Source organism: Tachyglossus aculeatus, chromosome 23 (assembly GCF_015852505.1).
Source record: "Tachyglossus aculeatus isolate mTacAcu1 chromosome 23, mTacAcu1.pri, whole genome shotgun sequence".
Lineage (NCBI taxonomy): Eukaryota > Metazoa > Chordata > Mammalia > Monotremata > Tachyglossidae > Tachyglossus > Tachyglossus aculeatus.
This window is the reverse complement of record NC_052088.1, coordinates 35,741,169-35,768,857: the sequence shown is the minus strand read 5'-3', so window position 1 is coordinate 35,768,857 and position 27,689 is coordinate 35,741,169. Positions and strand designations below refer to the sequence as shown.

At 46.2% G+C, this 27,689-nt stretch overlaps 1 protein-coding gene across 1 annotated transcript in view; it reads left to right on the top strand.

Annotated features, from left to right (window-relative positions):
• The window catches only part of ARL15 (ADP ribosylation factor like GTPase 15), a 440,798-nt gene that overhangs the window by 139,622 nt on the left and 273,487 nt on the right, over positions 1-27,689 (top strand). Inside the window, exon 3 of the mRNA XM_038765618.1 lies at positions 16,483-16,627. Coding sequence (XP_038621546.1) covers positions 16,483-16,627 — 145 coding nt within the window. The remainder of the gene's footprint in view (positions 1-16,482; positions 16,628-27,689) is intronic.

Below are 27,689 nucleotides of genomic sequence, written 5' to 3'. Positions count from 1 at the left end.
TTCCCCTCTAGACTGTAGGCTCCTCGTGGGCAGGAAAAGTGCCAACTAGCTCAGTTATATAGTAGTCTCCCGAGTGCTTAGTACAGTACTCTGCACGGAGTCAGCACTCGATAAATACGATTAATTGATTGTCATGTACTCCAGCACTTTGGACCTATGTAATGGTAGATGCTTGAGTATCTTCCTTCCACTCCACTCCCTCTGCCTTATTATTCATCAGCTAACCCTCTAGTGCTCCTCTCAAGCAGAGCTCTGCAGAAGTGCTCAGTAAATGCTACTTATGTGGGAAAGAAAGCTGAACAGGAGTCTGTTTTTTTCCTACTCCCAGGCTTTCTCCCCACCATCCCACTTATATTCATAGATTATGCGTATCTGGATGGACAAGATCCATGTCTAATTCCCACCCAGGTATGCCTTCCCCGGGCTTAGTGCAATGCTCTGCCCAAAGCAACTCTTAGGTAATACTATTACTATGACTCTCCCCCCAACTTCAAAGCCATATCTCCTCCAAGAGGCCTTCCCAGACTAAACCCCACTTTTCCTCATCTCCCACTTCCTTCTGTGTCACCCTGACTTGCTCCCTTGGCTCACCCCCCACCCCCAGCCCCACAGCACGTATGTATATATCTGTCATTTCATTTATTTGTGCTGGCTTCCCTCTCCCCTCCTCCAGACTGTGAGCTCATTGTGGGAAGGGTTGTCGCTGTTTATTGTTGTACTCTGCTTTCCCAAGCGCTTAGCACAGTGGTCTGCCTACAGTAAGCGCTCAATAAATTCAATTGAATGAATACTACTGTGACTCAGATAGCCTCACTGTTCCTCCGTTGAACTGCTTCCAAATCTAGAACTTCCCTCTTATTCAGATCCATCAGACCGCAATTCTCACTACCTTCAAACCTTCCTAAACTCCCATCTCCTCCAAGAAACGTCCCCAAATTAATTTGGACCATGACTGTCATTTCATCCCAGCAAACATCTGATTACTGTCATTCATTCAGTTGTATTTATTGAGCACTCACTGCGTGCAAAGCACTGTACTGAGTGCTTGGAGGAATACAATATAGCAGTGAACAGATACATTCCTTGCCCACAACAAGCTTACAGTCTAGGGATGAGCTTACTTTTGTAAATATAGTCGCCCTTTCCACCTACGTATATAACAATCTCTTTTCTCTATTTATTCACCTATACATCTTGATTTACGTTTGCTTGTTTCCCTCCTTTGATTCTACTTTCAGAAGTGTTCAGTACAGCACCCCGTACACAGTGAGTGCTCAATAAATACCATTGAGTGATTGATCCTGTGGGGCTCACTGTCGGAAGATGATACACTCCATCAAGTGTCACCACTTAATTCTTTCATGGACCCAAGATGCCTTTCTCTTATTCAGGGAAAAACTGTTGTGGACTATCCTTGCTCCACCACTTGCCTGCTGTGTGACCTTGGGCAAGTCCCTTAACTTCTCCGTGCTTCAGTTCCCTCATCTGGAAAGTGAGGATGAAGACCGTGAGCCCCATCTGGGGCAGGGACCCTGTCCAACTGAATCTCCTCACATCAACCCCAGTGCTTAGAACAAAGGTTGGCACATTGTAAGTGCCTAACAAAATACCATAATTATAAATATGAGAAGGTGTCTGATGTAGTTACTGAGTTAGGGATAGTAGTTGTAATCTTCTTTTATAGTGGAGTTGTTCTTCAGTCTCAAGACAACAGTGCGATAGTGAAAATGCTTCCCAGAATGTCTTTTGAGAGAGAATCTCTTGCACATTTTTTCATGGAAATATCATCTCACATCTTTTCTAGTTCATTCATTCATTCAATCATATTTGAGTGCTTACTGTGTGCAGAGCACTGTACTAAGCACTTGGAAAGTACAATTCAGCAACAGATAGAGACAGTCCCTCCCCAACAACGGGCTCACAATCTAGAAGGGGGAGACAAACCACAAAACAAAACACGTAGACAGGTGTCTAGTCTGTTGCTGTTTGGCTATGTGTTGCCTAGACGCCAATAATCAATTGGAGCCTGGGCACCAGTTCTCCCATTTGTCTGCCATTTGCCATGTGACTTTGGATAAGTCACTTTACTTTTTTGTGCCTCGGTTCCCTTGTCTGTAAAATGAGAATTAAGAGTGTGAGTCCCATGCAGAACAGGGACTGAGTCCAACCTGATTAGCTTGTGTCTACCCCAGGGCTTAGTAAATACCATAAAAAAATGGGAAGGTGGGAAGGGAGATATCCCACCACCAGCAGGACATATGTTTGAGTAATAATAATGATGGCATTTATTAAGTGCTTACTATGGGCAAAGCACTGTTCTAAGCTCTGGGGGGTTACAAGGTGTTTAGGTTGTCCCACGTGGGGCTCCCCGTTTTACAGATGAGATAACTGAGGCTCAAAGTAGTTAAGTGACTTGCCCAAGTTCACACAGCAGACATGTGGTGGAGCGGGAATTAGAACCCATGACTTCTGCCACCCAAGCCCGTGCTCTTTCCACTGAGCCACACTGCTTCTCTGGTGTTGCCAGTAAGCTCATTGTGAGCACTGTTTATTGTTGTATTGTAATTTCCAAAGCACTTAGTACCGTGGAAGCGGCGTGGCTTAGTAGATGCATGGGCGTAGGAGTCAGAAGGTCTTGGGTTCTAATCCCAGCTCTGCCGCTTGTCTGCTGTGTGACCTTGGGCGAGTCACTTCACTTCTCCTAACCTCAGTTCCCTCATCTAGGGGATGGAGGCTGTGAGTCCCACATAGGACAGGGATTGTTTCCAACCCGAACTGCTCATATCCGCCCCAATGCTTAATACAGTGCCTGGCACATAGTAAGCACTTAACCAATACTATAATTGTTAGTATTACGGTGCTCTGCATGCAGTGAGTGCTCAATAAATACGATTGAGTGAATGAATGAATTTAGGACCAATTCATCCGATACTTGTAAGTGAAGAAACTCTACCTCTTCTGTGTGTGTGTGTGTGTTTGTGTGTGTGTTTCTAAAGGGAATTCTTCTTGCCATGTTGTTTGAGCCAAGATTGGAAGAATTTTGCACTGTTTAGAGGACTGGAAAGAATATCCAGCTGAAAACCATCAACCAGTTATACGACATGCTCCATTTGAATCGTGTTTCTGGACACGCGTCAAATATGTCAACCGAGTTTCATAACTTTCTCTAGATTTCAAAACGGCACCACACTATGACCAGAGGACTTTTGAGATCTCCCCTTTCTTTGGGTCTCCAGCCCCAGTAATGATTCTGGAGTTGAGTTCTTTTAAATTCCATGATCCCAGAGAGGAAAGGGAGAATAAGATCCTCAGCAGTGGTGAGGGCCTTTGGCTGGAAGGGAAAATGCTTCGTACAGTGCACTGCACACAGTAAATGATCAATAAATAGGGACTGATTGAATGAATCCCTCCCTCAGCCCCACGGAACCTATGGGAGTATATTAATATCCGTTGCCCCCTCTAGATTGTAAGCTCATCGTGGGCAGGGGCCGTGGCTACCTACTCTGTGCTGTTGTACTCTCCCGAGCGCTTAGTACAATGCCTACATATGGTAAGTGCCCAGGGAAACAGCAAGGCTCAGAGGAAAGAGCATGGGCTTGGGAGTCAGAGGATGTGGGTTGTAATCCTGCTTCCGCCACTTGTCTGCTCTGTGACCTTGGGCAAGTCACTTAACTTCTCTATGCTTCAGGTACCTCATCTGTAAAATGGGGATGAAGACTGTGAGCCCCACGTGGGACAACCTGATGACCTTGTATCTACCCCAGTGTTTAGAACAGTGCTTGGCACATAGTAAGTGCTTAACAAATAACATTATTTATTATTATAAATATGACTGTTTATGTTATTCCTGTAGAGTATTTTGCACATAATAACCACCTGATCTATACCAAAACTAATTCCATTCCTGGTGTATGAGAACCTGTGGATCGTTTTAGTAGTGCAACTCTGAACACTCCTGCAATTTTCATTTGCCTAAGTGGTGATTAGAGATGATAAGCATCTTTCCACATGGGCATTTGGGATAATAATAATCATCATCATCATCATCATCAATTGTATTTATTGAGCGCTTACTGTGTGCAGAGCACTGTACTAAGCACTTGGGAAGTACAAGTTGGCAACATATAGAGACAGTCCCTACCCAACAGTGGGCTCACAGTCTAAAAGGGGGAGACAGAGAACAAAACCAAACATACTAACAAAATAAAATAAATGTGGTATTTGTTAAGCGCGTACTATGTGGCAGGCACTGTACTAAGCATTGGGGTGAATACAAGTATAGCGGGTTGGGGCTCCCAGTCTCAATCCCCATTTTACAGATGAGGTGACTGAGGCCCAGAGAAGTGAAGCGACTTGACCAAGGTCACACAGCAGACAAGTGGTGGAGCCGGGATTGACTTTCCGGTTGACAAATTCATAATTCCAGTGGAGAGCTCTTCAAGTCGTTGGCATTTCCGTCACGAGCCCAGCTCCACCTGTCGTATTCTAGATGATACAGTCTGAAGAGAGGACATTCTAGCTATTCACACACGAGTAGTGTCCTTGGGGGGTAAAGTATGTAGAGTCTCCCTCTAATTATGCATCCTTTCCTGGCTCGCAAAGAGCTCTAAGTAGTTCTATGATTCTTCCTTCCATTTCTGATCCCAAGGGATCTGTCAGACAGCAAAGAGGAGGAGGTCATCATTCCTCTTCTAGAAAAGATGAAGGATTTCTCCTGCTTCTCCGAACACAGCGAGATATAATGTCCTAATCACTTTCTAGATCTTTTTGTCTATCATAGAAATAACATTGTCCATCCATGTTTCTGCTGTTGTAAAAACGTGACGCTCCCAACGTGGTATGGCTATGCGCTTTGTCCTAGTACTCTAATTTGGGCGAGGGCGGAGGGGGTATTTTTTTTTTTTACAAATGTACAGCTTGTACATGGAGGCTAGTAATAGTGAGGTGAAAATTGTTCTCTCCCAAAGCACTTAGTACAGTAAGCACTCAGTAAATACGATCAAATGAATGAAAATGGAGACGTTTGTCAGTCCAGAAATATTTAGACCATTCAGTTGTATTTATTGAATGCTGCTGTGTGCACAGCACTGTACTAAGCACTTGGAAAGTACAATTCATCAACAGAGGCAATTCCTCACAGTCTAGAAGGGGAGAGACAGACATGAAAAACAAGTAGACAGGCATCAATAGCATCAATATAAATGCATCAATAGCATCAATATCAATAAATAGAATTATAGATATATGCACATCATTAATAAAGTGAATGGAATAATATGTGCATTCATTCATTCATTCAATAGTATTTATTGAGCATTTACTGTGTGCAGAGCACTGTACTAAGTGCTGGGAAGGTACGATTTGGCGACAAATAGAGGTAATCCCTACCCAACAACGGACTCACAGTCTAGAAGGGGTATGGAAGGGGTATGTGCTTGTATACACAGGTGCTGTGGGACGGGGAAGGGGGTAGAGCAGAGGGAAGGAGTCGGGGCGATGAGGAGGAGAGGAGGAGCAGAGGAAAAGGGGGGCTTAGTTTGTGAAGACCATCATCTTCGTGCAGAAACGCTCTGGGCATGTTACTCCCCTCCTCAAAAATCTCCAATGCCTGCCAGTCAACCTGCGCATCAGGCACAAATTCCCCACTCTCAGCTTCAAGGCTGTCCCTCCCCTCGCCCCCTCCTACCTTTCCTCCCCTCTCTCCTTCTCCAGCCCAACCCACACCCTCCGCACCTCTGCCATCGCTAACCTCCTCAGTGGGCCTCGTTCTCACCTGTCCCGCCGTCGACCCCCGGCCCACATCCTTCTCCTGGCCTGGAATGCCCTCCCTCCACACATCCGCCAAGCTAGCTCTCTTCCTCCCTTCAAAGCCCTACTGAGAGCTCACCTCCTCCAGGAGGCCTTCCCATACTGAACCCCCTTTTTCCTCTCCTCCTCCCCCCCCCACCCCCCCACCCTACCTCCTTCCCCTCCCCACAGCACTTGCATATATATTTGTACATATTTATTACTCTTTTTTACTTGTACATATTTACAATTCTATTTATTTTGTTAATGATGTGCATATAGCTTTAGTTCTATTTGTTCTGATGATTTTGACACCTTTGTACATATTTTGTCTTGTTGTCTGTCAACCCCTTCTAGACTGTGAGCCCGTTATTGGGTGGGAATTGTCTCTTTATGTTGCCGCCTTGTACTTCCCAAGCACTTAATACAGTGCTCTGCACACAGTAAAACTCAAAAAATACGATTGAATGAATGAATGAATCCAAAGACGTTCCTGAAGGCTGACCATCTCACAAAAATAGGACGTGTGGCTGCCTTAGAGGAGATCAGTTTGGAAAGTTGAATAGTAAGAATAACTGTGGCTTCTGTGAAGTGCTTAGCCTTTGCCGAGCTCGGTACTGAGTCTTGGGGTAGAGACAAGGTAAACAGGTCTGTGATGATGAGCTGCGAGCCAGATGTCCTATGCAATGTCGTTATCCTTGAGCTCGCCGGAGCAGACATTAAAATTTAAAGACCACCAAGTACGTAGTCCTCAGCATTTTTCCATCTCCATTTACTATTCCTGGTTGATAAGTGACGGGACGTGTCAAGGGGGAGCACTTAGGAGAATAAGAAGACTTAAGAATAAACTAACTACCGAGGCAATTTTTGTATTTGCTTGAAAAGGAGCTTCTTAGGAAAAAGAAAACAAAAACGTGGAAGTGCCGAATCACCACGTCACATTATCTCCAGACAGATTGGCAGAAGAGAACGTTCCCTGATTCTTTAATAGTGAACTGAGAAAAGGAGGTGGAAAACGATTCCCTTCCCCCTTGGCAAATTGATTAGCGAATTTTCTGTAAAAAGGGGGCTCGAGCCACCACTGACGGCAAACCGCGCTGTGGATCTGCGGTATTCAGCTTTGTCATCTCCGATCGCAGACTGGGGAATTGTCTGACACTTTGGTTGATGTGTGAGGCAGACTGGAATCTAGCTCCCAGCCCGGGCTCCTCCTTGCTGAGTTAGGGTAAACAAATGTCTTTTACGGCAATGAGATTAGATCGTTTGAGCAAGATAATATCATTTTTGAAAATTCTATTAGCGATGAGTTCCCTGGAGTCGTGAGAATTGGAATTTCATTGCTAAATAGTTCTATTATGCCTGGAATATTTTATTTGATTTTTTAGGAGGGTTGGACTCATCAAAATTTATAACTGTGAACCTGACTAGGCGTGGGGTTCTTCCACTTGTCTTGTGTGTGTGTGTGTGTGTGTGTGTGCGCGCGTGTGTGTGTGTGTGTGTGTGAATGTGTGTGTGAGATCTTGGGCAAGTCACTTCTCTAGGCCTCAGTTATCTCGTCTGTAAAACGGAGGTTAAGATTGTGAGCCCATGTGGGACATGGACTGTGTCCAACTAAATTATCTTATGTCTACCCCAGCACTTTGTATAGTGCCTGGCACATAGTAAGTGCTTAACAAATACCATTTTTTTAAAAGCTTTGGCTACATACCTTCATTCCTAATAATAAACCCGAGTCCATTTCTAGACGGTGAGCCCTTTGTGGGCAGGGATTTTCTCTATTGGTTGCTGAATTGTACTTTCCAAGCGCTTAGTACAGTGCTCTGCACACAGTAAGTGTTCAATAAATATCACTGGATGAATGAATGCCAATCTAGTCTGGGACTCCTTCCCTCTTCATATCCAACAGATGATCACTCTCCCCACCTTCAGAGTTTTAAGAGGTCATCTCCTGTAAGGCCTAACCCGTCTTTTCTCCCCGCACTCCCTCCTGAATTAGCCTTTCATTTGCATTTGTGCCCTTAATTCACCCCACCCTCAACCCCACAGCACTTATGTCCATATCCATAATTCATTTAAAATAACAATCATAATTGTGGTGTTTGTTAAGCGTTTACTACTGTTCTAAGCACTGTTCTAAGCACTGAGGTAAATATAAGGTAATTGAGTGCTTACTCTGTGCAGAGCATTCATTCATTCATTCAGTCATATTTATTGAGCGCTTACTGTGTGCAGAGCACTGTATTAAGCACTTGGAAAATACAGTTCAGCAACATTTAGAGACAGTCCCTACCCAACAATGGGCTTACACTGTAGTAAGTGCTTGGAAAGTACAGTTCAGCAGCAGATAGAGACAATCAGGGCTCACAATCTTGATCCCCATTTTACAGAGGAAATAACTGAGGCACAGAAAAGTGAAGTGACTCGCCGGAGGTCACACTGCAGACACGAAGCAGGACCGGGATTAGAACCCACGACCTCTGACTCCCGGGCCCGTGCTCTTTCCATGAGGCCATGCTGCTACTTATCTATATTGATGTCTGTCTCCTCTTCTATACTCTAAGCTCACTGTGGGCAGAGAGCGTGAATACCAACTCTGATGTATGGTACTCTCCCAGCACTTAGTACAGTTCTCTGCACACAATAAGTGCTCAGTAAATACCCTTAATTGATTAAGCTCACTGTGGGTGGGGAATGTGTCTACCCCCTGTGTTGTACTCTCCCAAGCACTTAGTACAGTGCTCTGCGGATAGGAAGCACTCAGTAAATACCATTAATGATGAACTCCTTGCTACCCAGACTGAGCCCCCTTTTTCCTCTCCTCCTTCCCATCCCCCCGCCCTACCTCCTTCCCCTCCACACAGCACCTGTATATGTTTGTACAGATTTATTACTCTATTTATTTTATTTGTGCATATTTGCTATTCTATTTATTTTGCTAATGATGTGCATGTACCTTTAATTCTATTTGTTCTGAGGACTTGACACCTGTCCACATGTTTTGTTGTCTGTCTCCCCCTTCTAGACTGTGAGCCCTTTGTTGGGTAGGGACCGTCTCTCTATGCTGCCAACTTGTACTTCCCAAGCGCTTAGTACAGTGTTCTGCGCACAGTAAGCGCTCAATAAATACGATTGAATGAATGAATGAATGAATGAAAACCCAGGCAAATCATCCCCTCTAACAAATTAGACAGAGAAGAGCAATGCATGTGCTTACATGGAAGATCTCTAGACTGTAAGCTCCTGGTGGTCAGGTTACATGTCTACCGACTCTGTTGTACTGTACTCTCCCAAACACTTAGTACAGTGCTGTGCACACGTTAGGTGCTCAATAAATATGATTCATTCTGACAGGCTTCTACTATGTGCCTTACTGAAGAGAAGCAGCATGGCTCAGTGGAAAGAGCACGGGCTTTGGAGTCAGAAGTCATGGGTTCAGATCCTGGCTCCGCTAATTGTCAGCTGTGTGACTTTGGGCAAGTTACTTCACTTCTCTGGACCTCAGTTACCTCATCTGTAAAATGGGGATGAAGACTGTGAGCCCCCCATGGGACAACCTGATCACCTTGTAACCTCCCCAGCGCTTAAAACAGTGCTTTGCACACAGTAAGCACTTAATAAATGCCATCATTATTTATTATTTATTTATTTACTGGGGATCTAGGAACCTTTACGAAGCAGCATGGCCTAGTGGCTAGAGCACGGATCTGGAAGTTAGAAGGACTTGGGTTCTAATCCCGGCTCCGCCACTTTTCTGCTGTGTGACCTTGGGCAGGTCACTTACTGCAAAATCTGGACAGTGCTGCTTCTGCTGAATACTGGGTTCTTCTGTGGCGGACCCTCAATTACCTCATCTGGGAAATGGGGATTAAGACTGTAATTTAGGAGAACAGCATGGCATAGGGGGAAAAGCACAGGCTTGGGAGTCAGAGGACCCGGATTCTAATCCCGGCTCCACCACCTGTCCGTTCTGTAACCTCGGACAAGTCCCTTCAGTTCTCCGAGCCTCAGTTCCATCAACTGTAAAATGCGGATTCAATACCCATTCTCCCTCCCACTCAGACTGTGAACCCTATGTGGGACAGGGACTGGATCCAACCTGATTCAGTTGTATCCACCCCAGTGCTTTGTTCAGTGCCTGGCACATAGTAAGAGCTTAACAAATGGTATTATTTAAAATACAAAAAACAAGAAAAACAAACTGCCTGCAAACTCAGATGTGGATAAATGTTCCCCAATGGGGCGTAGTCGGCCGAGGATCCCCAGATCATGACCACGCAGGCGGGTTCGGTTCGAGACAAGTCCCGGCTTCTGTGGGCTGAGGTTCAGTGAAACCTTTGGGGATTTTAGCCTGGAAAACTCCCAAGGGGTTGGCGTGAGCCATCTTGAGCTCCACATGTCCTTTGGAAAATTGCCATTTTGATGGTTTCCCACTTCGGGACCGTGAGCTCGTTATGAGTGGGGAATGTTAATGTTTATTGTTGCATTGGACTTTTCCAAGCGCTTAGTACAGTGCTCTGAACACAGTAAGTGCTTAAGAAATAGGATCGAACAAATAGATGAATGATGGTCCCAAGTATGTTGAATCTCATCGCCGTGATTTGTGGAGCGCCCCGGTGCTATTGGCCAAGATTCTACCGAATCGATCCATCGATCAATGGTATTTTTTGAGAACTTCCTGTGTGCAGAGCATTGTCCTAAGCACTCGGGAGAGCCCACTACTGTAGAATGAGCAGCCACATTCCCTATCCACAAGAAGAGTGATGAACGTCTCCAGTGCGCGTCAGTCAGCACGAAGCTCGGCAATGGAAACTTTCCCATGGAAGGAAGTTCGTGCGGCAACCGAGCCCACAGCGGACAGCCGCTATGCATGAAATTCCCGGCTTCTGTCCGTTCCTTTTGTTGCCATGGAGTAATAGGAACGGAGACAGGAGCCGGGCCCGGAACGAAGCAGAAATAATGGAATGGTTCGCCCCAAAAGCGAATGCGGGTTGCGAAATACAAAAGGGTAAAAGGCAAGAGAGACCCAGTGGCTTGCGGCAGGGCAGAGTGTTGGTGAGACAGCTGCGGGCCAAACGATCCATCAATCGATGGTATTTATTGAGCACTTCCCGTGAGTGTAGAATGGTTGAGAGAGCGGAATCCCGAGCCTCCTCTCGTGTTGGGCTTTGTGGCATCTGCCAAAGACACGTTTAGCTGCCTTTTTTCCCCCACCCCCAGTGTGTTTTTCGGGTTTGGTTTTCGAGTGTGGCCATTTCTTCGGCTAAAAAGTCAACTGATCTTAAACCTCGGGAAAGGGCCTCCGAGACCCGTTTGAATTTAGCAGATCAATTCAAACGAATCCTCCTGCTCCAAAGAAACAGTAACAGAACTGATAAGTGAACGTTTTCAATATGAACTCTCTCAAGGAACAGTTGGTTAGTGGCATTCTGTTGGGTAAACATGACAGGCCTCTTTGGGGACAAATGTGATTGAAAGATTGCGTGGAAGGTGTTGAAAACACTTTCCGCTAAAAGGCTGTTGGTGAAAGTATCGTCGGCTCTTTTCCCATCGCGCCACTCCTTAGCTGTCACGTTCGGAAGAACATAAGGGAGAAATGATTGGGCTCTACCAGCGATCTGTACTCTCTCAAGCGCTCAGTACAGTGCTCTGCACAGAGTAAGCGCTCGATAAATACCATCGAATGAGTGAATGAATCAAGCCCAGGATTCTTCCTTCAGCAACGGCTAGAGGACATGTGGAGGAGCTACTTGATGATTGCCTTTTTTTTCTTATTTTTATTGGTACTTGTTAAGCGCTTACTATGTACCAGGCAATACACTAAGCGTCGGGGGAAGATGGAAGCTAATCAGGTTAGACACAGTCCTTGCACCACGCGGGGCTCATGGTCTTCATCCCCATTTTACAGGTGAGGTAACTGAGGCCCAGAGAAGCGAAGTGACTTGCCCAGGGTCACCCAGCAGACAAGCGGCAGAGGTGGGATTAGAACCCAGGTCCTTCTGACTCCCAGGTCTGGGCTCTATCTGCAAGGTCACGCTGTTTCTCAGCCCTTGCTTGACAACCCAGCGCTTAGAACAGTGCTTTGCATTTAGTAATGCTTAATAAATCATCATCATCATCATCAATCGTATTTATTGAGCACTTACTGTGTGCAGAGCACTGTACTAAGCGCTTGGGAAGTTCAAGTTGGCAACATATAATAAATGCATTATTATTATTATCCCTACATGCCCTCCCTCTTAAGAAATAATAATTGTTGTATCTGACGATGATGGTGATAATAAAAATCATTATTGTGGTATCTTTTAAGATATGTGTCAAGCGTTGTTATAAGCCATCAGGTAGGTAAACGTTAAATCAGGTTGAACATAGTCCATGTCCCAAGTGGGACTCTCAGTCTTATAACCTGTGTGACTTTGGGAAAATCACTTATCCTCTCTGTGCCTCAGTTACCTCATCTGTAAAATGGGGATTAAAACTGTGAGCCCCATGTGGGACAACCTGATTACCTTGTATCTACCCCAGCACTTAGAACAGAGCTTGGCGCGTAGTAAGCGCTTAACAAATATCATTATTATCATTATTATTATTATAACCCATTTTACAGATGAGGAAGTTAAAATGTAGAGAATTTGAGTGACTTGGCCAAGGGTACACAGCAGGCAGATCTGGGATTAGAACCCAGGTCCTCTGACCTCCAGGCCCATGATCTTTCCACTAGTCCATGCTGCTTCTCATTAAGTGCTTCCTATAATAATAATGATGGTATTTGTTAAGCTCTTACTATGTGCCAAGCGCTGTTCTAAGCGCTGGGGTAGATACAAGGTAGTCAGGTTGTCCCGCGTGGGGCTCATAGTCTTAATCCCCAAATTACAGATGAGGTCACTGAGGCACAGAGAAGTGAAGTGACTTGCCCAAAGTCACACAGCTGACGAGTGGCGGAGCCGGGATTAGAACCCAGGACCTCTGACTCCCAAGCCCAGGCTCTTTTCCTGTTCACTTAGCCTCTGTTATCTGTAGTTGCAGGCATCTGGACTACATTTGATCCATGCATTTTGAAAAAAGGGAGTGTTTATGCAGTACCCTAAATTCTGCCGTAACAGGCGCGTCTGCCCTCGAGGAGCTTTTACACTCAATCTGTGGGAAATAGACAGACAGAAACTCTTGCAAAAAGTGGGAACAGGAAGAAGGTCAAAGCAGAAGGAAGAAGTAGAAATGTCTAAGCCAGAATAATAACAATAATAAATAATAATGCATTTATTAAGCGCTTACTATGTGCAAGGCACTGTTCTAAGCACTGGCGAGGTTACAAGGTGATCAGGTTCTCCCACGGGGAGCTCACAGTCTTCATCCCCATTTTACAGATAAGGGAACTGAGGTACAGAGAAGTGAAGTGACTTGCCCAAAGTCACACAGCTGACAATTGGCGGAGCCGGGATTTGAACCCATGAGCTTTGACTTCAAAGCCCGTGCTCTTTCCACTGAACCACGCAGCTTCAAAAGACACAACTGTACAAATAAAAATAAAAACGTATATAGAAATAACAATTCAGGCGAACGCTGGGCTACGTCCAATACAAGAATCTTTGGTAATAGGTCTCTACGGTCAACGGTCAGACAGTGGAATGATTTTTCTAGAGCCAGCCCTGACACGATAACAAGAAGGGGTCAGAAATGCCTCGCTGGACTTTCCGCCATCCCCCATCCTCTAGGCAGTGAGCTTGTTGTGGGCAGAGAACATGACTATTTATTATATTGTACTCTCCCAAGTGCTTAGTATAGTGCTGCGTACACGGTAGACACTCAGTAGATATGATCGAATGAATGAATGGAATCGCCCATCTTGGCAAAGCCTGCAAAGAATTGGGTGAGGGGGTGGAGAAGGGAACTGGGGGATGGCTTATGGTCTCATCTCCTCCGAGAGGCCTTCCCTGATTAAGCCCTTTATTCCCCTGGCTCGCTCTCCCTTCTGTGTCATCTATGGGCCAGAGAAGCAGCATGGTTTAATGGCTAGAGCACAGGCCCGAAAGTCAGAAGGTCATGGGTTAATAATAATGATAATAATAATGGCATTTGTTAAGCGCTTACTATGTGTGAAGCACTGTTCTAAGCTCTGGGGGGGGATACAAGGTGATCAGGTTGTCCCATGTGGGGCTCACAGTCTTAATCCTCATTTTACAGATGAGGGAACTGAGGCTCAGAGAAGTTAAGTGACTTGCCCAAGGTCACACAGCTGAAAAGTGGCGGAGCTGGGATTCGAACCCATGACCTCTGGCTCCCAAGCCCGGGCTCTTTCCACTGAGCCACGCTGGGTTACAGTCCCATCTCTGCCACTTGTCTGCTGTGTGACCTTGGGCAAGTCACTTCACTCCTCTGTGCCTCAGTTACCTTATCTGGAAAGTGGGGATTGAGACTGTGAGCCCTATGTGGCACAGGGTCCAACTCGATTTGCCTGTATCCAGTGCTTAGTACAGTGCCTGGCACAGAGTAGGCGCTTAACAAATACCATAATTATCATTATTATCTATGACCTTTGGGTATTTGGTGTATTCTCCCCACCCTCAGCCCCCACAGCACTTACTTACGTATCTATAAATTATATATTATAAATGATTTATTTTTATATATAGTAATGGTATCTAAGTTCCTATTGTGTGCTATGCACTGCACTAAACGCTGGGGTGGATAGACGCCAATCAGGTTGGACACAGTCCATGACAGTCTTAATCCCTATTTTACAGATGAGGGAACTGAGGTGTTCTGCACAGTGAGCGCTCAATAAATACCATCGATTGATTCATTGATTGTTGTTTTCTTAAGTCCTCTTCTAGTTCTTACACTCTTCCTCCAAACGTTAGTGTGTTTTAGAATCTTCCAAGAATTATCCTCTATATTAAAAAAAAAAAAACAATTGAATGACGTGGCTGAGCGCCTACTGTGTGCAGAGCACTGTACAGAGCGCTTGGGAGAGTACAGTACAACAAAACAACAAATAGACACCTTCCCTACCCCGCAATGAGCTTACACTCAAGTGAGGTTAGCCCTCCCAGGAAGACCGCTTCTGTCCAGGGTCAGTCCTTCGATGGAAAGAAACCCAGGATCACCTGGAGCCCTCAGGCCTTTTGATGGATTGATTCCCCCGTGACCCGATCAATTGCTTGTATTTCTTGAGCACTCTTGGGATACCAACCGTGCCCACCGCCCCCCCCCCCCGCCCCCAGCCCCAGCACTTATGTCCCCTGCTGCTTCCCCCATTTATAATTTATTTCAGTATAATAATAATGATAATGATGATGGTATTTGTTAAGCACTTACTATGTGCCGAGCACCTTTGTGAGCACTGTGGTAGATACAAGCTAATCAGGTTGGGTGCTGTCCCTGTCCCACGTGGGGCTCATGCGCCTCATCTCCATTTTACAGCTGAGGCTCAGAGAAGTGAAGTGACTCGTCCAAGGACACACAGCAGACAAGTGGCGGAGGCGGGATTAGAACCCAGGTCCTTCTGATTCCTGGGCCTGGGCTCTAGCCACTAGAGTACCTGTCTCTCCCTGGAGACTGAAATTCCGTGAGGGCAGAAATAATAATAATAATGATGGCATTTATTAAGCGCTTACTATGTGCAAAGCACTATTCTAAGCACTGGGGAGGTTGCAAGGTGATCAGGTTGCCCCATGGGGGGGTTTACAGTCTTTATCCCCATTTTACAGATGAGGTAACTGAGGCACAGAGAAGTGAAGTGACTTGCCCAAAGTCACACAGCTTACAGCTGGCGGAGCCGGAATTTGAACCCATGACCTCTGACTCCAAAGCCCGGGCTCTTTCCACTGAGCCATGCTGCTTCTCTGAAATGCGCACCGACGCTTCTCAACTGTACTCCCAAGCACTTTAGTGCAGTGCTCTGCACACAGTATGAATAAAGTCCTCCCAATCACAACCCGGACAATAATAATGACGATGATGGGATTTGTTAAGCGCTCACTGTGTGCCAAGTACTGTTCGCAGCTCTGGAGGAGACACAAGCTGATCATGTTGGACACAGTCCTTGACCCACATGGGGCTCCCAGTCTTCATCCCCATTTTACAGATGAGGTCAGTGAGGCACGGAGATGTGAATTGATTTGCCCAAGGTCACACAGCAGACACATGGCAGAGCTGGGATTAGAACCCATGTCTTCTGACTCCCAAGCCTGTGCTCTTGGAACTAGGCCATGCCCCTTCACGGCCTAGCGTGGGCCGAATGAGTGTCTTGGGTTGGGCGAGGCGTTCCCTCCCCACCCCCCCAAAGCTTGTATTGAGTAATAATAACAATAATAATGATGATGGCACTTATTAAGCGCTTACTATGTGCAAAACACCGTTCTAAGCACTGAGGTGGTTACGAGGTGATCAGGTTGTCCCACCGGGGGTTCACTGTCTTAATCTCCATTTTACAGATGAAGTAACTGATCAGGTTGTCCCACGGGGGACTCACAGTCTTAATGCCCATTTTACAGATGAGGTAACGGAGGTGCAGAGAAGTGAAGTAACTTTCCCAAGCTGCCAATTGGCAGAGCTGGGATTTGAACCCATGACCTCCAACTCCAAAGTAATTACTAGAATGTGCAGTCGCATTGACCGGATCTGACTGAGAAAATGGGGCTAGGATTTTGGTTTCCACCTCCTGAGAGAACTGCATTTTTTCTTTTTCTTTCTCGGCAGTGTTTCCGGGCACTTTGCTGCAAGGGCCCGCCGCCTCCCCGCCCGGAGTACGACCTGGTCTGTATAGGCCTCACCGGCTCGGGCAAGACCAGTCTGTTGTCGCAGCTGTGCAGTGAGAGCCCAGAGAACATCGTGGCAACTACAGGTAGATGATGCTCACCTTCCCGCTTTGGCCACGGCCTATTTCTGGGTGCCTCAGGTGCTCGCACGCTAAAGTATCTGCATCTATCTGCAATTTATTTATTTATATTACTGTCTATCTCCCCCTCTAGACCGTGAGCTCATTGTGGGCAGGGAAGGGGTCCATTTGTTGTTCGATTCTGTTCTCCCAAGTACCTAGTACAGAACTTTGCACACACTAAAAGCTCCGTAAATCTGATTGAACGAGTGAATAAGGTATTGATTGAATGATTGAATGAATGAATAAGGCTAGAGAAGCAACGTGGCTCCGTGGAAAGAGCCCGGACTTTGGAGTCAGAGGTCATGGGTTCAAACCCCGGCTCCGCCAATTGTTAGCTGTGTGACTTTGGGCAAGTCACTTCACTTCTCTGTGCCTCAGTTCCCTCATCTGTAAAATGGGGATTGAGACTGTGAGCCCCCCGTGGGACAACCTGATCACTTTGTAACGTCCCCAGCACTTAGAACAGTGCTTTGTCACATAGTAAGCGCGTAATAAATGCCATTATCATTATTATTATTATTATCATTATCATTCTGTGGGTTGAATTCTGCGTCGAACAGCTCCCTCATGTTCTCCTTTTGTGGTGGCATTGGGCTAGGCTGACCAAGCTGACCTCAGGGAAAAGAAGTAATGCCTATGTCGAGGAATTGGGGGCCTGTTTTCTCTCCTCGAGCAGAAGGGGCTTACTTTGAGATGTAAGGATTCTCACTCCTCTCCGCTCGCCCACCCCTCCCTGGGAAGCAGTATGGCTTAGTGGCTAGAGCCTGGGAGTCAAAAGGTCATGGGTTCTAATCCCGGCTCTGCCACTTGTCTGCTGTGGGACCTTGGGCAAGTCACTTAACTTGTCTGGGCCTCAGATAGCTCATCTGTAAAAGGGGGATTGAGGCTATGAGCCCCACATGGTACAGGGACTGTGTCAACCCAATTTGCATGTATCCAACCCAGCGCTTAGTACTGTGCCTGGCACTTAGCGCTTAACAAATACCATTATTATTTGTGGCCTGGTATAGGGGTAGAGTGGCCAAGGCGATAGAGAATGCGCCCAGGAGTCGGAAGGCCTTGGGTTCTAATCCCAGCTCTGCCATTTGCCTGCTGGGTGGCTTTGGACAAATCACTTTGCTTTTTTGGGCCTCAGTTTCCTCATCTGTAAAATGGGGATTAAAAAGTGGATAAGCCTGGGCCCTGTCCACTAGGCCACGTGGCTTCTCGCCTTGGGCAGGGTACATGTCTGCCAGCTCTGTTGCATCGTACCCTCCCAAACACTTAGTACGGTGCTGTGCGTATGGCCTAGTGGCTAGAGCCCGTGCCTGGGAGGCAGAAGGTCATGGGTTCTAATCCAGGCTCCGTGACTCGTCTGCTGTGTGACCATGGGCAAGTCACTTTGCTACTTCTGTTAAGTAACCGACAAGATAGTTGTCAGAGCAGACTGGGCGGGGATGTCTCCAGGGGAGATCGGGCACGTGAAGCCGTTAGCAAAGAGGGGCCTTCTCCTCCCGTTGCTGCTGTACGTGTCCGACCCCCAGATCCTATTCCCGGAAGTGTGAAGGAACAGTTTCAAGTGGTCCTCTGCTCTGAGCCGGTTTTCAGCCGTGCCGATGACCGACTTTATTAGCTACTGCTGTCCCGTTTCCTCCTGCAAAGAGCCAGCGATTGAGGCCTACTGCCTGGACAGTTGGTTCGACGAAGGGTCGTCATCCCCTCGGGGAGCCTCCGCTTTAAGAGAAGCAGCGTGGCTCAGTGGAAAGAGCGTGGGCTTGGGAGTCAGAGGGCATGGGTTCAAACCCCGGCTCCGCCACTTGTCAGCTGTGTGACTTTGGGCAAGCCACTTAACTTCTCTCTGCCTCAGTTACCTCATCTGTAAAATGGGGATGAAGACTGTGAGCCCCAAGTGGGACAACCTGATCACCTTGTAACCTCCCCAGCACTTAGAACTGTGCTTTGCACATAGTAAGTACTTAATAAATGACATTATTATTATTATTATATAATCATTTATTACGGGCAATCAAATGTGGGCTGATTTTTTATTTTTCATGGTATTCGGTTAGCAGTTACTTGGCACCAGGCACTGTTCTGAGCACTGGGGTAGTTACAGGCTAATCAGGTTGGACACAGTCCATGTCCCACAAGGAGGTCACAGCCTTAATCCCGCTTTTCCAGATGAGGGAACCGAAGCCCAGAGAAGCCAAGCAACCTGCCCAAGGTCACCCAGCAGCCAAGTGGCGGAGCCGGCATTAGAACCCAGGTCTTTCCCACTCCCAGGCCTGCTGCTGTGTCCTCTAGGCCACGCTGCTTACGTCTGCTTGGACTCTGGGAACTGCCCTGAAGCCCCTTAGAGCGGCAACAAGAGCTGTGTGTGTGTGTGTTTGTGTTTTCAGATGGGCTGTGGGGTGGGAGCAGAGTTGAATGCTATAGAAGTCCAAAATGTAATCTGTCACATAGATCGACAGGCTGTCCAGTCTAATTTTTGTCACCTGACTTGAAGAACATTAGCTTCGCCAAACGCAGGTCAAGCGCTGCCAACAATAGCTTTGTGTGAAAAGCTCGCTTTTGCTCCCCAGAAAATTCCTTTTGCAAACTCCACCTGGCTGGGGGTCTGCTTTGCCCACAAAGGGGGTGTGGGGACTGATTTTGCAGCAATCTACCTCTCTTGTGCTCTCCCTAGAGTCCAATGTTGTACTCAGTAGGTCGTTGATGATCATTTCATTAAAGTATTTAAAACCTGGAAGTAAACTCATTTTTTTCCATTTGTCAAAAATGAACAGTACTCAAGAAGCACAGAATTGTTTTCAATAGCAGGACTAAACAGTGCAGCAAACTGCCTCCATTTTAGTAGCTGCATTTCAGGTTTACATAAGTTAATTTCCAGAATATGTTTCTCTTGAAATTGAATTTTAAATCCATAGGGTACTTGATACACCATAATATTTTGAACAATAAATTCCCCGACTCTGAACAGAACATAATCTGAGAGCCATTGAACAATGAGGGGAGTATACAGTTGAGACTAGCCCTAGAGGGTGATAACAACAATAATAATAATAATAATAATAATAATAATAGTGGTATTTCTTATTATTATTAATAATAATCATGGTATTTGTTAAGCGCTTACTATGTGCTAAACACTGTTCTAAGTGTTGGGGTAGATCCAAGGTAATCAGGTTGTCCCACGAGGGGCTCACACTTTTAATCCCCATTTTATAGATGAGGTAACTGAGGCACAGAGAAGTGAAGTGCCTTGCCCAAAGTCACACAGCTGATAAGTGGCAGAGCCGGGATTAGAACCCACAACCTTTGACTCCCATACCTGGGTTCTTTCCATTAAGCCATGCTGCTTCTCTTTTTAAGTGCTTACTATGTGCCAGGCACTGTTTTAGGTGCTGGGGTGAATGACTGAATGAATGAATGAAAGGAAATCAGGTTGGACACAGTCCCTGTCCCACATGGGACTCAAAGTCTTAATCCCCGTTTGACAGATGACTGAGGCCCAGTGAAGTGACTTGACCAAGGTCACGTGGCCAACAAGCGGCGGAGAGAAGGCATCGAGAATGGAAGCATCTGGCCCAAGATCACTCAGACGAGTGATAAAGCCGGGATTAGAATTTGGGTCCTTCTGGCTCCCAGGCCTGTGCTCTAGCCACTAGGCCACACTGCTGCATCGTAAGAGGTAGAGGAAAACAAATGCTCATTGATGTGCTAGGGAAGTGCAGCCACTTGTGATTATGAAAGAGTCGATGTCCTAGGTTTGTGGGTTTTCTTGGCCTTTGACTCCACTTATTTATTAGGCATTACAAACACCAGCCCCTGGTGCAGTGTAACGAAAATGAAGTTTGTGAATTATTTGCGGGTTTCACTTATTCATATTTTTAACGGCACCCCATGATTTGGATGGTTCAGACTGGGCTGTAGTTGACGAGTTTGGGAATGTCTGTTCTCCCTCTTACTTAAACTGTGAGCCCCATGTGCTTCCAAGTGCTTAGTACAGTGCTCTGTCTACAATAGGTGCTCAATAAATACCACTGATTGATTGACAAGGGACCGTGTCTGAGCAGATTGACCTGTATGTGCCCCGGCTCTTAGAACAGTGCTTGATACATCCTCGTGTCTCTCCCCACTTCAATCCATACTTCATGCTGCTGCCCGGATTATCTTTGTCCAGAAACGCTCTGGGCATATTACTCCCCTCCTCAAAAATCTCCAGTGGCTACCAATCAATCTGCACATCAGGCAGAAACTCCTCACCCTGGGCTTCAAGGCTGTCCATCCCCTCGCCCCCTCCTACCTCACCTCCCTTCTCTCCTTCTACAGCCCACCCCGCACCCTCCGCTCCTCTGCTGCTAATCTCCTCACCGTACCTCGTTCTCGCCTGTCCCGCCATCAACCCCCGGCCCACGTCATCCCCCAGGCCTGGAATGCCCTCCTTCTGCCCATCCGCCAAGCTAGCTCTCTTCCTCCCTTCAAGGCCCTACTGAGAGCTCACCTCCTCCAGGATGCCTTCCCAGACTGAGTCCCTTCCTTCCTCTCCCCCTCGTCCCCCTCTCCATCCCCCCCATTTTACCTCCTTCCCTTCCCCACAGCACCTGTATATATGTATATATGTTTGTACATATTTATTACTCTATTTATTTATTTATTTTACTTGTACATATCTATTCTATTTATTTTATTTTGTTAGTATATTTGGTTTTGTCTCCCCCTTTTAGACTGTGAGCCCACTGTTGGGTAGGGACTGTCTCTATATGTTGCCAATTTGTACTTCCCAAGCGCTTAGTACAGTGCTCTGCACACAGTTAATATAAATAAATAATAACACTATTATTTATTTGTATTGATGGCTGTCTCTCCCCTACCCCCTGACTAGACTGTACGCTTGTTGTGCACAGGGAATGTCACTGTTTATTGTTGGATTGTACTTTTCCAAGCCCTTAGTACAGTGCTGTGCACATAGTAAGTGCTCAGTACTTATGGTAGAATAAATGAATGAATTACTATAATAGTAATAATAATTTAGGAAATTCAGGTTGGGAGCGACCATTAAGGCGGACGATAGGATGGATAGTGACCTTGAAGAGTTGGTTTCTTAAAAAGGAAGGAGATATCAGAAGCAGCGTGGCTTAGTGGAAAGAGCATAGGCTTGGGAGTTAGAGGTCATGGGTTCTACTCCCGGCTGTGTCTCTTGTCTGCTGTGTGACCTTGGGCAAGCCACTTAATTTCTCTGTGCCTCAGTTACCTCATCTGTAAAATGGGGATTAAGACCGTGAGCCCCACATGGGACAACCTCATTACCTTCTATCTACCCTAGTGCTTAGGACAGTGCTTGGCACATAGTAAGCGCTGAAATACCAACATTATTATTATTATTATTACCTCAGTGCTTAGAACAGTGCTTGGCACATAGTAAGCGCTTAACAAATACCATAATTATTATTATTTCAGCAAAGCCTCCTTCACCTTAAAAGCAGCCTCAGCCTCTTCTGACGAGGAGGTATTGAGTTTGCATTAAATTTTTATTGAGTACTGTCCTGTTTCTTCCAGAAATTTCAAAAGATGCTTAAGTTGTCAAAATCCAAAAGCCAAGAATTCCTCCAGAATGCAGAATCTGCTGGAGTGGAGGAGAAGCTGGATAAAGGAGCTTTCTCTCTTTCCCCCACTTGTGAAAACCCAAGTGAATTGTGCACTTCAGTAGATTTCCTCACGTCAGGGTCTCAAGAGGAATTTGTTCATTGGTTCGTTCACTGAGTCATATTTATTGATCTCCTACTGTATGCAGAGCACTGTACTAAGCCATTGGGAAAGTACAATACAACAGTAAACAGCGACATTCCCTGCCCACAGTGAGCTTACAGTCTAGAGGCTGTGAAGCGTATACAAAGTCACCAACTTTTTCGGAGGGAAGAGATCTAAAGGCGTAGAAGGATCTATCGACAAAACCGCCACAAACAACTTGGAAGAAAACTTAGGCCTTTTGAGTTCCTTTTTCTCTGAGGACAAGAGGTGAGCCAAAACCTCAAGGAAAGGAGCATGTGAAAGAGAACTGTGATGCAATAGATTAGTGTGATGGAACTGAATGTGAAATCTAGGGAGGACATATTAAAAAAGATAATTAAAATAGCTAGTGGAACAAAACCTGGATCGGGGTCTGGACGGTGGCGTTCTCCATAAATGCTGGAAGATTCATTTTGTTTTATAGGGTTGCAATCCCATTTACAAGACCTTTTACTAGAGTACAATCCAAGCATCAGTAAACGGCCAGAGTGGAAACCATATCCACAGTCCAGGTCCAGGGTGTTGGCGCTGTGGGACGATTCTGCCGAGTGACTCAGGGAATTTACACACACACACACACACACACACACACACACGCACACACGCACACGCACACACATATGCGTACATGTGTGTGCGTGCACACACACACACACACACACACACACACACACACACACACACACACACACTTGAGGTTTGTATTCGCAAGTCCAAGCAAAATAGTTGCCGACCTAACATGATGATAAAAATAGACAAGCCAGCCCCAAAACAGGAAACTATCTTTTTCACTACAGCTGTAGGAATGTTCCCTTTCTAGAATGTCTATGGCGTCCATGCACCATGCATTCATTCAGTCGTATTTATTGAGCACTTTCAGTGTGCAGAGCACTGTACTAAACACTTGGGAAGTACAAGTTGGCAATCACAACTTTTCAGTTTTATTCAAGGGGAGGAAAATCGGTACTGGCCTCCTGGAGGTTTTATGCCGACGACCGGTTTTCCACCCTGGAGATCCATCCATCGATCGTATTTTTTGGGCGCTCACTATGTGAAGAGCACTGTACCAAGCGCTTGGGAGAGCACAGTGCAGCAGGATGAGCGGACACGTTCCCTGCCCACAACGAGCTTACAGTCTAAAGAGGAAGACAGACAACATTTAATAATGGAGAGTTACTCATAGCCCAGAGTTCGTGAGGCAAGATCTGATGTAGGGAAGCAATGTGGCCTAGTGGATAGAGTTTGGGGCTGGGAGTCAGAGGGCCTGGGTTCTATTCCCGGCTCCACAACCTGTCTGCTGTGTGACCTGGGGCAAGTCGCTGCACTTCTCTGTGTCTGTTTCCTCATCTGTAAAATGGGGATCAAATCCTATTCTCTCCTACCTAGACCGCAAGCCCCACTTCTCTGGGCCTCAGTTACCTCATCTGTAAAACGGGGATTAATAGTGTGAGCCCCATGTGGGACAGGGACTGTGTCCAGACTGAATATCTTGTATCTTCCCCAGTGCATAGAGCAGTGCTTGGCATAGTGCCAGTCAATTATATTTATTGAGGGCTTACTGTGTGCAGAGCACTGTACTAAGCACTTGAGAGAGAACAGTATAACAGACATGTTCCCTGCCCACAACGATTTTACAGCCTAGAGGGAAGCGCTCAACAACTACCATAATTATTAATCTGGATCCTTGGGCTCAAGAGCTGATCTCTTGAATCTATTTTGGTGCCTTCCCGAAGGGCCATTTAGGGAGAGTCTGGTAATAGTAATAATAATAATGATAATGGTGCTTGTTAAGTGCTTCCTATGTGCCAATCACTGTTCTGAACTGTGAGGTAGATACAAGTTGGACACAGTCCCTGTTCCACAATAATAATAATAATGATGGCATTTGTTAAGCGTTTACTATGTGCAAAGCACTGTTCTAAGCGCTGGAGGAATACAAGGTGATTAGGTTGTCCCATGTGGGGCTCACAATCTTAATCCCCATTTTACAGATGAGGTAACTGAGTCTCAGAGAAGTTAAGTGACTTGCCCAAGGTCACACAGCAGGCACGTCGTGGAGGCTGGATTAGAACCCATGACCTCTGACTCCCAATCCCGGGCTCTTTCCACTGAGCCATGCTGCTTCACAAGGGGCTCCCACTCTTAATCCCCATTTCACAGATGAGGAAGCTGAGGCCCAGAGAAATGAAGTGACTTGTCCAAGGCCACAGAGCAGACATGTGGCGAAGCTGGGATTAGAACCCAGGTCCTTCTGACTACCTGCTAAGCCACACTGTTCCTCTTCCTCCAAGGGGGCGGCCACAGGTAAGAGGAAGGGGCAGGGGTGCCTGGAGAACGGATTGTGTCTCTCAGGCATCAGAAGCTCACCGTTTTCCGCCCCGGCATTCGGACACCAGGCGGAAAATTACGGCTGCCAAACCGGTGACTGGGAATTCCAGAGCCATAGACTTGGATGGAGATCAGTCATTCGCGTCCTTATTTACTTGTCCCTTTCAGGCCGTACAAACTCCACGGAACTAAAATTTAACTGGCCTGAAGGTCACTCTTATTGGTAACACGCTCTTAGAACAATGTGTTCCCAGGGTTTTTCATCTCTGCCTCTGTTGCGTTCCAAGGCATTAACTCTAAAGAAATGGATACGTTCAAAGCGCTGTCGTCTCAGAGAAGTTGGGGAAGATTAGCCTTCAGGAGTTGGACGGGAGCAAAGGTGGTAACAGTTCTGGAAGGCGAGGGGAAAGGGTTGCAATTCTGGGATCCTTCAACCCCCTCCTCCGTGCTAGCCCCATCCCTATCACTGTTCCCACAGGATGCCAAACCGCAGCCCAGGAAACGGGATGATGGAGAGGGCAGTGGCGGCTTAGGGTGGCATCAGCTGTCCTTAGGTTTTTGTTGCGGGTTTTTTTGTTTTTTTAGCAGTCTTTGTTTAGTGCTTGCTGTGTAGAAGAAGCGTGGCCTAGTGGATAGAACCCAGACCCCTGAATCAGAAGGACCTGGGTTCTAATGCTGGCCCCGTCACTTGCCTGCTGTGTGACCTTGGGGAAGTCACTTCACTTTTTTGGCCTCATTGACCTCGTCCGTAAAACGAGGATTAAGACTGTGAACCCCATGTGGGATGTGGACTGTGTCCAACCTGATTTGCTTATATCTTCCCCAGCGTTTAAAACAGTGCTTGACACATAGTAAGCACTTACAGCATGGCATGGTGGGTAGAGTACATGCCTGAGAGTCAGAGGATCTGGGTTCTAATCCCAGGTCTGCCAGGTGTCTAGTGTGTGACCTAGGACAAGTCATTTCACTTCTCTGGGCCTCAGTTACCTCATCTGTAAAATGGAAATTAAGAGTCTGAGGCTCTTGTGGGGCAGGGCCTGTGCTGCTATTATTATTATTATGTGTCAAGCACTGTTTTAATTGTTGGGGTAGTTACAAGTTAATCAAGTCAGACAGAGTTCTCTGTCCCACATGGGGCTTTTGATCTAAAGTAGGAGGGAGAACAGAATCCCCAGTTGTCAGGAAACCGAGGCACCGAGAAGCTAATATCTGTGAAACCTGGATTAGAACTCAGATCCTGCGACTCCCATGTCTGTGCTCTTTCCACTAGGCCATGCAGCTTCCCATAGCTAGGGTAAAAAGAAGAAAACAATACTCAAGTATAGTTGGAGGGGGTGACAGGAATGAGGAAAAAGGGATATGGGAGCAGGAAAGTCACTAGGAAATGGGGAAGAATTGGGCTAATCAATCAATCAATCATATTTATTGAGCGCTTACTGTGTGCAGAGCACTGTACTAAGTGCTTGGGAAGTACAAGTTGGCAACAAAGTACAAGTTGGCTAGACCCTGCTCAGGAGGGTCTTCACAAACCCACAGTGATTGACCGTAATGTTTGTGCCGGGTGCCCATGTGCTGAGGTAATCAGGCAAATAATGCAGGTTTTATTCCTAAATTACACATCAGTCAGTGCTATTTATTTATTTGGTTATTATTTTAATGGTGTCTGTTAAGTGCTTACCTTGTGCCAGGCACTGTTCTAAGCCCTGGAGTAAATGCAGATTAATCAGGTTGGACACAGGCCCAGTCCTTTATGGGACCCACAGTCGTAATCTCCATTTAACAGTGGAGGAAACTGAGGCCCTGAGAAGTGAAGTGACTTAGCCAAGGTTACAAAGCAGATGGGTGGTGGAGCTGGAATTAGAACCCAGGTCCTTCTGATGCCCAGGTCCGGGCTCTATCCCTTAGACCACACTGCTTATTGAGCTCTTATTGTGGGCAGACCACTGTACTGAGCCCTTGGGAATGTACAATGTAACAGACATAGTTGATGTGATCCCTCCCTCACATGGGACTTAGAGTCTACAGTACACATGACATGGGTTGGTGCTAATAATAATAATAATGATATTGGTTTAGTACTTACTTTGTGCCAAGCATGCGCTAATCAGGTTGGACAAAGTCCCTGTCCCACATGGAGCTCACAGTCTCAGTCCCCTTTTTATGGATGAGGTAACTGAGGCATAGAGAAGTGAAGTGACTTGCCCAAGGTCACATAGCAGACAAGTGATGGAACCAGGATTAGAACTCACAAACTTCTAACTCCCAGGTCCGTGCGTTATCCATTTCCCTGTAACTCAGGGTATGCCTGTATGTACGGACAAGAGAGAAAGGGAGGAGAGGATTTTCAGAAAAGAGATGTGACTGTCTATACAGTATACCCCAACAAAGCTCTGTAGTTGCACTCTTTGCAAAGATAATAATGATAATAACATTTATTAAGCACTTACTATGTTCAAAACTTACTAAGCATTGGGGTATATTGAGGGTACTAAGGTCTGAGTTTGCAGGCAGTTTGGGTTTTTTTTGTTTTGTTTTGTTTTTTAATAATGGTATTTGTTCAGCACTTACATGTGCCAGTCAATGAACAAAGCACTGGGGTAGATACAAGTTAATCAAGTCTGGACGCAGTCCCTGTCCTACATGGGGCTCACAGTCTCAGTTGGAGGAAAGACAGGCATTGAGTCCCTATTTTACAGATGAGGGAACTGAGGCACAGAGAAGTTAAGTGGCCGTCACAGGGTCATACAACAGGTAGGTGGCAGAACCAGGATTTAAACCCAAGTCCTCTGACTCTCAAGCCCATTCTCTTTTTAGTAGGCCACACTGCTTCCCCATATACATCTGCCATATCGACTTGCAATTATTACTGCTAAATGTGGGTTGAAAGGAAAAGGGGAATTAATTTGTTAAATCTCCAGAATTGTTTTCA